The sequence below is a fragment of the Danio aesculapii genome, chromosome 22 (genome assembly GCF_903798145.1).
Source record: "Danio aesculapii chromosome 22, fDanAes4.1, whole genome shotgun sequence".
NCBI classification, from domain to species: Eukaryota; Metazoa; Chordata; class Actinopteri; order Cypriniformes; family Danionidae; genus Danio; species Danio aesculapii.
Window position 1 is genome coordinate 19,011,171 of NC_079456.1, and position 13,081 is coordinate 19,024,251.

The 13,081-nt window shown below is 35.9% G+C and overlaps 1 protein-coding gene across 3 annotated transcripts in view; it reads left to right on the forward strand.

The window, feature by feature from the left end:
- gatad2ab (GATA zinc finger domain containing 2Ab) overlaps positions 1-13,081 on the forward strand; it is a 99,923-nt gene that overhangs the window by 58,282 nt on the left and 28,560 nt on the right. For all 3 annotated transcript variants that reach the window (XM_056447400.1, XM_056447401.1, XM_056447402.1), the window contains exon 2: positions 12,170-12,428. In XM_056447400.1, the coding sequence (XP_056303375.1) occupies positions 12,170-12,428 (259 nt within the window). The remainder of the gene's footprint in view (positions 1-12,169; positions 12,429-13,081) is intronic.

The following is a 13,081-nucleotide window of genomic DNA, read 5'->3' on the forward strand; positions in this document are numbered from 1 at the left end:
GGGGGTGGCTGCTCGTGACTGTTCTTACAGCACAAGTTATTCTTTGTGCCCACGTGAAAAGCAATCGGCTGTACTTTTCCCTCTGTCGTCCTGTTGCTAGGGGGCACACCAGGTGGATCTTCTGGCAGAGACAGGGTTAACGACGTCCATTTTGTTAGGTAACACCCTCGTGGCCTGATCTGTCTGTGGTGTTAAAATGGCAGGGCTTAACCCTTGATAGGCAGGATTGGAGCCGGCAGGGGCACCTTTGACTCAAGCATCTTGGCAGCCACTTTGTCTTTGTTGGATGTCAAGACGTGCCGGCTGTGAGAGATCCAGGGAAACATCTGTAGTGCGTTAGACTTACCTGGAACTTTGTTTGTCAGTTCTTCTCCTCTGACTGTTTTCAGATATGTGTTTGTGACACAATCAGGAAGTCCTTCTGAACTGGACGAGCAACTTTCAGGAAACACTTAGACTTGGACACATTAGATGCCTGCGTTTTTTGGCTCTTATCTCTTCTTGAGACTTGTAATACTACTCATACTTGGAGATTATGGGAAGCCTTCATATTTGGTGCTTGAGTTGTAACTCATCCCTTTATAGAAAGCTCTTTGGGCCTGCAAGTTACCACCTAGCTAACACATTGCAACGGTTTGCAAGTGCCCACATTGTGGCTTAAGAGTTTGACATTGGAAAGCACCCTTACTTTGTCCCTTAGATGATGTTAAGGCTTGTCAACAAATTCCTAAAGTATTAAATTCACTTTAATATTTGATTAACAGTAATTTGGTAAGGATTTTAAAGGAAGGTTTTATATACAAGGGGACAGGGGTTGCTCAATTGGACGGGTTGCATCTTTCATTAGCCCCCAAATATATACTATTTAGATATCTAATTATATTAAATATTGCTGCTGTTGCTTATTATGCAATTATTTATTTCAGTTGTTTTGAAAATGACGTTTTTTATGTAATGTCATTTATCTAATATGTTGTGTTACCTGTTCACATCTACTCTTACTTTTTAGTAAGATAAACTTTTGGGCGTAGATGGGTAAAATGACATTGTAGAACATTAATGACATGAATTTTTCAATCTCCAGCACTAATTAGTCGGCAGATTTAAATTTAGTTTCATTATAAAGACAGTACCTACGTTTCCATCCAAAAATGCGAATTGACTTTATGCGCAAAACTGGATTATCGCATAAAAGATGTGCAAATAAAGTTGCGTTTCCATCCAACGAGTCAAAGCGAGTAAAATAGTCACTTCCTGATTATTTGGCGGCAACAGAAAAAACGAAATTTGATGTGGTAGGAGAATCTGCGTGAATCTGAGGGGCAAGTCATTTATTAAATGAAGAAAAGAAGACAATCCTGACATGCAGTGAACGCGCAGTGGTGTTTGAAGGCGAGATACAGAGCACTGAAGCTCTTGATTCTGGAGGTCATTAATAATATAATACCACTAATACTGAGATGGTTAAGGCATTTTAGAATGACCAAAACAACATTTCAGATGTTTTACAGTGTGCTCAGCCTGCTGGTTTGTCTATTTGCACACATTTTTATTATGACATGATCTCTAATAACAAAATCACATGATTTTTTTTTTTTTTTTTCAGTAAAATGTAGTTGTAGTTTATGCGCATCTTTTCTTATCGAATAAAAAGTTTATCCTACTTATATAATTTTTCTATATATACCCTGCATATAATTGTATACATCTCGCATAAATACATTTGAATTTTTAAATACTGCGTCAGCTGGTAAAACATATTTTAATTCATTGCAAAACCCATTTTACTCCCAAACTGACAGAAAATCAAAGTCCGATATCTGAACAAATTTTATTTAAAAATTGAAGCTGGTATCTCAAGAAAAGAACTTCCAGTAAGATTTTGTTTGGGCGCAGTACTAAACATGAACACTAGTTGACAACAAAGCCCAAATGGTGACCATATAGAGGCATCCTGTTTATTTTTTATTCTTTATTATTATTTTATATAATTCTTTTTAGGGTTTTTAACCTTTTAATGGATAGACCAGTGTAGAGTATTGACAGGAAATCATGGGGAGCAGAGAGAGGGGATGAATCTGCAAAAGACTTTGAGGCTGGAATCAAACTCTGGTCACTGCGAGCACCTCTTTGCTATATGTCGACACACTTAACCACTATTATTTATTATTTTTTGAATTATTTCCCATGTTTGTCATTAGGGCTGGGTGATATGGCACAAATATGATCTCGATAATTATTTTTCGTATTGAATGATAATGATTTATATTTCGAAATCAGTTGGTAATGCTTCCAGATTTCAAAGAGTACCCCAATAATGACTGAAGCCACAAAAATTAGAGGGTCCATTAAATGGTGTAACATTTTTTCAGCCGATAAATATTCTCTAATAACAACACACTTTTAGATTCCTGTTGTCGCACATTTCTGCTATGTGATTGGCTTTTAGATCAACATGGAGTAAAAAAAGTCCAGAGTTTATCATTGTTGTTGACATCAATTTTTATTGCCATTTTGATATAATATTGTTTATTGGCACAGAACTATTTGTCAACTTTTTTAAAGTATTTATGTAGTAGACATTGTAGTTTGGTGGTACTTGATTTGAAGTTGGCCTCTAACTTTAGCCTGAAAGATATACAAGACCTATGTAATATATCAAATATGGCATAAAATCCCACTTGTTTATAATATTTAAAGGTATCCTGTGAAGTGCTTTGAAATTAGCATTTTCTTTAGTTCGATGTTTGATGTAATCTCAACCAAAACATGAAGAGAGGGCGGGACATAGAGTAGCTCCTTCCCTTAAAAAAACAAAACAAAACGTAAATAGCTTTTGGTTTTTATCACAGCTCTGCCAGTGAGAGAGGTTGAGCTCAAGCACATCAAATGAAAATCAATGAGAAACATTTTGAAGTGGGCAGGGCATGTCGTAAAGAGCATATGATTGGTCAAGATTTGATGAGAAACTGAAGAATCAGGTCATGTGAGAAAAATCATTGATCTATTTAGACGCAAATGACAAACTGCAAGCTTTGGATGTTTGTATCACTTTTATATCTTCTAAATAAAAAAAATTGTCACTGTTTTGGAGCACATCAGATTAAAGAGATCCTTAAAACTAGCATCTAGATATATAAATATTTAATTAAACAGGAGCTTTAGAAAGAAAAACTCTGAAAATGTTGTGTTGTGAATATTTAGCCTAAAAGCATAGTTTGCTTGTCTGAGTGTGTTCTGATTTTATGGTAAAGGACAACTTTGTTTACTTAGATTTTATTATATTTTTTTGCTGGAAACATTTGATTAGAACATTTCTCTCACAGCAAAATATAACTTGCAGAACGTTGTGCAAATATTGAATTCATGAGCTTTTTAATGATTTATAGCAGGGGTGCCCAAACTTTTTCTTATAAAGTGCCAAAATCCAAGCTTGATTGAGAACTGTGGGCCGAAAGTAAACATCGCAAACTGTATTACATTAAGGTTGCCATGGGTAATTTCCTAATTTTTTCCATAAAATTAAAAACTAAATAGAAAAAAATAGCCTCAACCGTATTTAATAATGCAATCGAATTTTTCGAAAACGTATATTATTTTAACGATCCAATTTCAATAAAACCGTACAAAAAATTCCACTTATAAAACAATGGAGTTTATTGTCGAATAGACTAGTCATGCTGATGCCATGACTAGTCTGGTGCCTTGATACCAGTCTTTGCCTTGATTTGCACACTAATGTCTTCTGCTTTGTCCCCTATTCGTTGTGACAGTATGTACTAGGGTTGGGTCAACGTCCATCGACTGATGGCCAATAGACATCAAAATGCTGAGTCAGCATCGCGATCCTCCGCCCTGCGAAAAATGCACACTCAGGCCCTGTTTACACTAATGCGTCTTAGTTTTAAAATGCCATTTTACGTCCACACTGGCGTTTCATCTAGCATTTCTGAAAAGCTCTTCTTCCACACTATTCCGCTGGAAACGCACATCACGTGACCCGCTGCAGCATACGTGCGCATCTGAGCTCCAGCTGTTAGCAGGTGCTTTAGTTAGAGCACGAAACCCCAGAGAGCAGAGCACGTCAAACAGTTTATCAAGGATGTACCGCTGGATCACGTCTCACTATAATTGTTAAACGTGATATTTATTTTATCTTGTCTCTATCTAATGACTCTTCAGTCCTTTGAATCTATCAGGTAATGCGTCACAGCGTCACTACGCTTCAATCTTTCACTTTCATGCTTGTACTTAGTAATTTTAGCGAAAACCTCAGATACTGTTGGTTGGGCACCTTTTTTTACCAACCAAGTTTGTCGATGCCATTATAACGACACAGATCACTCTGCCTATTCATGCCAGAGTCCTGTGGAAAAAGTGATTGACAGGTGGTCATTTGTGTGTAACTTATCTTTATTTATTTATGATTTGGTTATGGGTAAAACAAAGACCATGCTGGACTCAGAAATAATTAATTCACCGCCGCCTATGATGATGATGATGATGCCATCGTCCATCGCAATGTTTCACATTGTACATCGTACGATGCCAAATTGGTCGACATCGCCCAACCCTAGTATGTACATTTATTTAAAGTCGTATAAAATTTCATTTAATTGAAACATTTAATTTCAGTTTGCTTTTTTTGTTGCTCCACAATAAAACAAACAAACAAAAGATTACTTTAATATAGAAATGAGAATCTCTGTTAAAGGCATTGCCCAACCCTTCCCAATCAATTTCCCTCTGGTGGGCCAAATCAAAAGATACAAAAGACCAACTTTGGCCCGCGGGCCCTAGTTTGGGCATCACTGATATATAGTTTGTCAAGATTAGTTTGGGTTTAGTGTTAAATATTATTGTTTAAAATATCTACTTGCAAACATTCCACTTATGCGTTAAATCTTTTTGATGCTATGCTAGTATGCTATTTGATAGTATTGTAACATCAATGTAAATTTGATATTAATCACGAGTGTGTATAGTCTATATATTTTATATTTAAACCATAAAAACAACAAAATATTACCAGTAGTGTATAAAAAAACAACATTTGTTAAAAGTAAACTGGGAACTTTGTCATACTTATTTCAAAGCTTATTTTCTTTGTGGAAATTAGTGCTATAACCTTAATGCCAGATTTGTTTCTAGTTTCAAATATTTCATATTAATTCTCTCTCTGGTTATTCATAAATATTTACGTTAAAATTATTTTTCAGCCAGCTATAAAACAACAACAACACCAAAAAAAAACAACATATTGGACAACTTGGAAAAGTTCCCAAGCAGCATTGATCACAGAAAACTGAAAGTGTGAGTTTGCAGCTGGTCAGGTGACCACCCCAATTCTCTCGGGCCAGCGGGTTGCCCGTATTGTTGGGCAGCTGAATGTACCGATCCAGTTTGGGTTGTATTGCCACCATGCTGTGTTGTTGTAAAGCGCCAGCGATGCCTCCTATTGTCTTGCTCGGTCTGCACCCTCGGGGCGGTCATTACATCAGACGACTCTTCTTCAGAAAGCCCCGCGAGGATAGTCACCGCACCACGGCAAGAACAGACATGTTTTTCACCAGCCCAGACAATCCAATACATCGCCATCGTGCTGTAAGCACTTCATCGAATGCAAGATTTCACAGCAGAATTATTAGCAAACAAACAAACGCGCAGCCTTTCATATGTGACATGAGGTTTAAATGACGTCATGATCTGATTAGTGAAACCCAAACACTCGTGTATAAATAATCCGCCGCAATATGTTTGGGGTTATTCAAATATTAAGCTTCCTGTTTTGCGTCACGCTGTGGTCTTTTTAAAGCTTCGGAGATATGAAAGTGATGAAAAAGTGTTCTGCAGAGGCACATAGATCTGATGCCATCCGTTTCCCATGAGGCCGTGCAAGCCACGTGTCTGCAGCTTTAGCGACAAGCATCCATTTGCTAACCAGAACAAGTGGCTTTTGTATGACTAAACTGGGCACTTGGTGTGAAAAGGGGGAAAAAATGGCAGATGTGTTTTCAGAATATGATGTTGGTTTGGAGTTGAAGATGATTTGTGGTGTGCATGTCTGGAAAATTCCCACGTGCTTAATGTTACATTTGTTGTTGTCATTTCTGTCCAGCACAGATTCCTCAAGGTAATGATTTTCTTGCCGATGGACTCGATTGTGCAATGGAGTCGGTCGGTTGCATTTTTAACCATCAGTATACATTGACAAGTTTGGTGACCTACTTTCTAGAGCCCTGTCCAGTGTTCATTTACACTGGTGATTTATATCTGTGACCCCACAAAAACATTGAGCAGTGGTTGGTTGTGAAGGTTTGAACAATGATCAGGTCTGATGTTCAGATAACTAGTTTCAGAAGGACAATGATTTAATTCAGTTTGTTTTGCTTTACCAAGGTTTTTTTTATGGATTAATAGGATACTTTCACTGATTATTTATTTTAATGCTTTAATAGGGTATTTTAGCTAGTGTGTGTGTCAGAACACACTACTTCAAACACGTTATTTGTCTGAAAGTAACTTAATAGGAAACACAATTCATTATATTACTCTTCAGGAATGAAATTGGCAGGAATAATATGATTATTACAACATAAAGTGTCATTATTTTTTATTATTATCTGCATTTAGTTTTTGTGTTTGTATATTAAAATGTAATTTATTCCCATGGTGAAACTGGATTTTAGCAACGTTGTCACTTATTAATTTATGATAGGCTGGCAGCTATTTCAATGGCTTTGAGTAAATTTGACTGCGACATTACAGCAAGTGTATTATCTTTTTAGGGTGAGTTCACACTTGGCATGTTTGGTTCAATTTGAATAAGTGTAAATGCTGCCATCTTATCCTTGGTGCACACCAAACAAGAGGAACGAGACCTTTGAAAAGAGGTGTGAACAACTGTAAAACCAAAATTAGTTTTTTTTTGTTTTTTTTTTGTTTTTTTTTTTTTGGTCGATGAAAGGTTTTTAGTAGTGAATTTTAAAATTGTCGTCCAATAATGTTTACTTTTTTGATTTACAAAAGTTAACACCATAACAAAGCGTCTGATGATTCCCCTAGAGCAGAGATGGCCAAAGTTTAGCCCACGGTAACCTTTGATTTGGCCTGCCATCCCATCTGAAAAGAGAGGGAGAATGTTGGTGGTTGGGGCAAATGCCTTTTTGAATTTAACAATCTTTTGTTTCTTAGTTTTATTGCTGAGCTACAAAAAAACGCAACTAAAATAAATGATTCAATTAAATGTACTGTCACTTGATGTACTGTAAATCTGACATCTACGAGCATATCAAGGTAAAGGGATGTGCACCTTGACTAGTGTATTCAGCATTGAACTCCATGGTGTCATAAATGGGAGTGTTTGTTTTTGCTCTAATAAGTTCATTAAAAATGTTAAAATTAGACTGTATTCAATATTAAATATGATTTAAAGCAATGTTTTCTAGTATTTTTGGATATTACAGAATAAATGAGGAAATTCCTCTTGGCTAATTTAATGTAATATTGTTTGGTATATATTCAGCCCACAGCCCTCAATCAAGTTTGTTTTTTGGCCCTTTATAGGAAAATGTTTGGCCACCCCTTCCCTAGAGAACTATCAGAACCAGGAGAACTGAACTTCAAGTGTAAAAAACAACTCTTTGTTTACCCTTTTCCCATCTACAGAAACTTTGAGGATCATAAAAGAAAATGAATACTGATGACTTTTGATGATAACACACTGAAGTCTTATGAAGTCAAATTATCAAGAAACAATGTTTGTTTACGGTTTCCTTAAGTTTCTTCATATAGGATCAGCACAAGTACCGTATTGTTGAACAATTCAACACGCGTCCTCCCTTTCAATTTTCACTGTGGGTTGAAGCAGATAATGTCGTAAATAATGCAGTTTCTTGCAATGACTGATTCTTGTCATTTTAATATGAACTCAATTTATCATCAGGAACCCTGGGTATTTAATTTGGCCTGTGTACATTTATTTTGAACTTTTAAAGTGCTAGCCATTAACTTGGATTTTATGAGTTACTGAGGGCCAGAGTTTCTACTGGAAAAAAAGTATTTTGGTTAAGCTATCCCTTTAATTACTCAGTTATTCAATAATTAATCAGTTACTAGCCCAGTTTAAGTAATGTGTGATGGACAAGTAAATATGTCAGTACAAATAAATGTTGTTACGTATTGTTGTGATGTTTTGGAGGTACCAGAAATTAGCTGTTTTCATCCACCTATTTTTTTTTTGCTCATTTTGAAAATGCGCATTAAAAAAAGGTATGCAGAGTAGGATAAACTTTTTATTCGATAAGAAAAGATGCACATAAACTACGATAGAAACACTTTTACCAAACAAATTCTAGTATGAGCATTAAAGTCGTGTGATTATTTATTTTATTTTATTTATTTATTTATTTTATTAATTTATTTTTTTTTTCTCCAATTTAATTTTTAATTAATTTATTTTTTGTTATAAGAGATCATGTGATGATGTAAATGAACAAACAAAGTGGCTGAGCACATCTGAAATGTTGTTTTGGTCCTTCTAAAATGCCATAACCATTTCAGTATTAGTGTTATTATATCATTGATTACCTCCATCGATGTAAACCGTCTGTGCTCTGCGTCTCACGCCTTCAAGTGCCACCCCACGTTCATTGCGTGTCGGCATTTGTCTTCTAGGCGCAAGTAATTAATTAAATAAAGAAAAGATTCACGCAGGTACTCCTACCGCAGCAAAATCAGTTTTTACTGTTGATATTTGGCACCAGTTAATCAGGAAGTGACTATTTTGTTCTCTTTGACTCGTTGGATGGAAACACTGCTTTATTTGCACGTCTTATATGTGATATTTCAGTTTGGCGCAAATATCTAATTCACATCATTGGATGGAAACATAGCTATTTTGTAGATTCCAGGCCTGGAAAAGCCTTGAAATTAGACCCCCCCCCCCCCCCTTTCTTTTTAAAATGGCAGCTATACACACTACTGTATTTATGTAAATATGTATATATGTAAATACCAATGCACTTCTGGACAGATGCTAACTCCCATTTCATTTCCTTGTACTCCAACATGTGCCACTAAAGTTGAATCTAATCTAATCTGATCTTTTAGACTAAAACATTTCACCTACAAGTTGTGTATAAATTTTTAGTCTAAAAATCCCTAAAAATGCTTCCAATCCCAAATCATTGAAACCATTGACCTGATCAAACCTCTGTTCACATACATACGCTTATTCAAATCAGATGTGCTCCTGTTGTCAAGTCATTCGGTTTATTGACTACCTTAGCAGTCGAGCCCACTGTGGTGGCTGTTATTTAGCGAGCAACAAAGAGCGGACACTTCCTCCTCATCTCTGAAAGACTTGTGTTTTGGAATGCGTCGGCCCTTCCCCCCACCGGCGAAACTCCTGCGTCTGTGTGGCCGCGTTCACTGTTAGTCAGTCTCTCAAGGGGTTAAAAACCTGCTTCAGTCTCTCGCCGTCGTCCGCCGACCGGTTCAAACTGGTTTTCCGGGGAAATGCTTTATGTGTCCCATGGAATCTTGGGAAGGGTCATGTGGAGCCCCAGTGATGTCATGGCAGATGAGAGCAGGCTTGGGTTGTTGAGTCAGCTCTCTGATATCAGATGTGAGACAGGTAGGATGGCATGTTTCGTTTGGGCCTCTTTTTGCCCAAATGATGGATTGGCTTCCTGTGGCTGATGGGGTTTGCTTGGGATGTATTTTAAAGCCTGGTGGAAAATTGTTCTTCCTGTTTGCGAAATTACAAATATGACTATTAAAAACTGCTGTTTTAGTAAACATATTGTGTACATGAACTAGTTTGGTGGCTGTGGACTTTAAAAAAACTTAGTCTGGTTTAGCAGGGGGGGATTACCTGAAATCAAAGGAACACTCCAGTTTTTTTGGAGGGAAATTGGCAAAATTTACAACTCATTAGAGATGCATTGAGTTTTACAGGGCTGCATGATATTGGTAAGACCTACCATTCCAATATTCTGCAACTTATATATTGCGATATGAATATCGTTTCACGAGATGAATTGAAAATATCTATTTGGAAGGAATTTATGACTTTATATTGAATGGGGCGATTCTTTAGGGGAGTGTATATGCATAAAATATAACAAACACAATCTACAAGCTTAGATAAATAGAATTAAAAAAAAAAGATACGAATGATTATTGTATTATCTTATTCTTCCAAAGAGTTTTTCAGGTACAGCAATTGAATAATCAAATGTAAAATAACCCTGCCTAGTTTTTTGTTTTATAAATCTGTCAAATTAATCATTATTAAAGTTACAAACGTTATAGCTTGTTAGGCCAGAATGCTTTTCAAATCCTCATACAGTCACAGGCCTCAGAAACAACACATGCAAATCATAAGTTATAATCCACATTAAAAATCCTGCGACGTGACTATTGTGGATGGTCACATTGTGATATCGATGCTAAAACGATATATTGGGCAGCCCTAAGTTTTATTTGTTTTCTCTATATTATTTATATATTTTTTTTTAATCTATTCAGCTGAGCTTAGCTTAGAATAAATCATTGAATCCGATAAGACCGTTAGCATTTCGCTTTAAAATTTTAAAAGAAGGGTTTTAATAAGTTCCTATTTAATACTTGACCCTTCTGTAGTTGCGTTGTGTATTAAAGCCAACAAAAACATGAGAAGTCACTGTTTTATAGGCTGATATGTCTAGGAACTATAAACTAATTTCGGCGTAGTATTCAAGGTACTTTGCTGCCGTACCATGGCTGCAGCAGGCATAATATATCAAGTTGGTTCATTATTATTATTATTATTATTATTATTATTATTATTAGTTTAATCAATTTTTTTGTTCTCTAGAGCGCTTTTACAATGTAGATTATGTCAAAGCAGCTAAACATAGAAGTTCTAGTAAATTAAAACTGCTTCAGTCCAGTTTTCAGAGTTCAAGTCCAGTTTATTTCAGTTTCTTTGTAGTTAAATGCTGAAAGTCTAAACACTGAAGAGCAAATCCATCAATGAGTGGCTCCACAAGTCCCAAACCAAGCAAGCCAGTGGCGAGGAGCAAACTTCACCAATTGATGAAAGTGGAGAAAGAAAAAAACCTTGTGAGAAACCAGGCTCAGTTGGGTATGACTATCTGTCCTCTGGCCTAACTTTTTGTGCAGTGCTGCAGTCTAGGTGCCAGATTCAATGCTTAACTAAGCTGAAAGTGCTCCAGCCAGACCCAGAGATCCCTGAAAACGATTTAAAAATGGTAAAACTCAACTGTTTAACTCTAGGTTATTTAAAAACAAGCCTATTTCCCAAAAAAAAGTGTTTTTTTATAAGGAAAAATACCTGAAATTAACTCAGTTTTACATTGGACAAAAAGACTTCAAGATCGTTTTAGTGTAAATTCAAAGGTGGAGATGAAAACAAGTGCCCACATCCTCAATGAGGGGAAAGAGTACAATGCAGACTACTTTAAATATGAGCTAATCGAGATAAACATGCTTTGTGTTGTCTGTATAGTGTTTTGTGCTTCTGAGAGGCATGTGACGTTAAGGAGCTGAAGACACTTGGGTAATAGACAAGAAGTTGTTTGAAAGAAGGTAATTGGAGCATGTCGCAACAATTTTTAGGAAGCATGTATACATTTTGGGTGGCAGTAATTACATTTGTTTTACTTTTTTGCTTTGATGAACGGTTAATATAGAATTACACTTGTTTTCTTTACTTTGGTGCAATAAAGATCACAACACACTGGCATTTAACTTTTTTTAGCTGTGGTGTTAGTAATATTTAATGTGTTTATTCAGAAAATTAAAGTTTTTTTTTTCAGTAGTAATAAGATTTCCTGTTTATCTATCTTTTTTTACACTTTCGTTATAATTATGGTGCAATTAATGGTATAATTATACAAACTTTTACTAAATAATAGAAATATATAATTTTAAGTAGTTGTAATAGGATTGCTATTTAAGAATGTGTTTTTTTACAATAAACATGCATCACATGACATAATTTTTTGAAAAAGTAAAAAATAAATTGCGTGTGAATGGACCAAATGTTGTTTAAAATAACCATTCATTTGGTCGTACCACTTGTATGTACAACTTATTTGTCACGGACACGAAATACTCTCCGTCTGAACATTTTATGTAATCGAATCTATTTTTTGTGCAGGTGAGAAGATGTCAGAAGACGCGGGCCGTCAGACGCGCAGTCAGAAGCGCGCACTGGAGAAAGATGTCCCTACTCCAGAAACTGATGTGAAGCGGGTCAAGCTGGAGAGAGGAGAAGCCGGAGCTGTGGATGGACTCAAGACCAAAAGCGAGCAGGCCAACAAGGTGGCAAACATCCTGCGGGCCGGAGAGGTGAAGGCCACCATCAAGGTGGAGGTGCAGACCACCGACGAGCCCGTGGACATGAGCACATCTAAGAGGTTGGTCATGAAATAACTCTGCTGCCAACTACGGTTGATCAATTTTAGAAAATGATTACATTTTATTTTTTTGACCATTATTGCAATTGGTATTTGATATACTTTTACGTTTTTTTAATAAATCCATATATAGTACAACGAATTTTTTATAAAGATATTTTTTGTATCATATCATCTTTGTATTTTAATTACAAATAAATATGCTTTTATTGGGGCATTAATAGGTGGGACGGTCTCACTCAATTCTTTTAAAAACCTTTTTTCTGAAAGTCGAGAAAACGATATTGGGTAGGGATGCTCCGATCGAACGGTTGGAGATTGGTATCGGCCGATAATTACCCTTAATGACTCAGTTGGTAATTGCTGATCTAGCCGATATCATTAACCAATCACAAGTGTTTGTGTTACTGTTTTTGTGTAATTTTTCTAACCAATTTCTTTTTTTTTTTTTGTATCTGTGCTATCTATTATCTTCTGTAAAGCTGCTTCTGACCATGACATGTTCACACCTAAATGTTTATAAGAGATGTGTTTAAGGGATTATATGCAGTATCCTCAGTTTATTCTAAGTAGAGATCTCCACTTAAATATCATACTTAGAGGGAAAATGTGCTTTATGTATTATAATAATAATAATAATAATAATAATAATT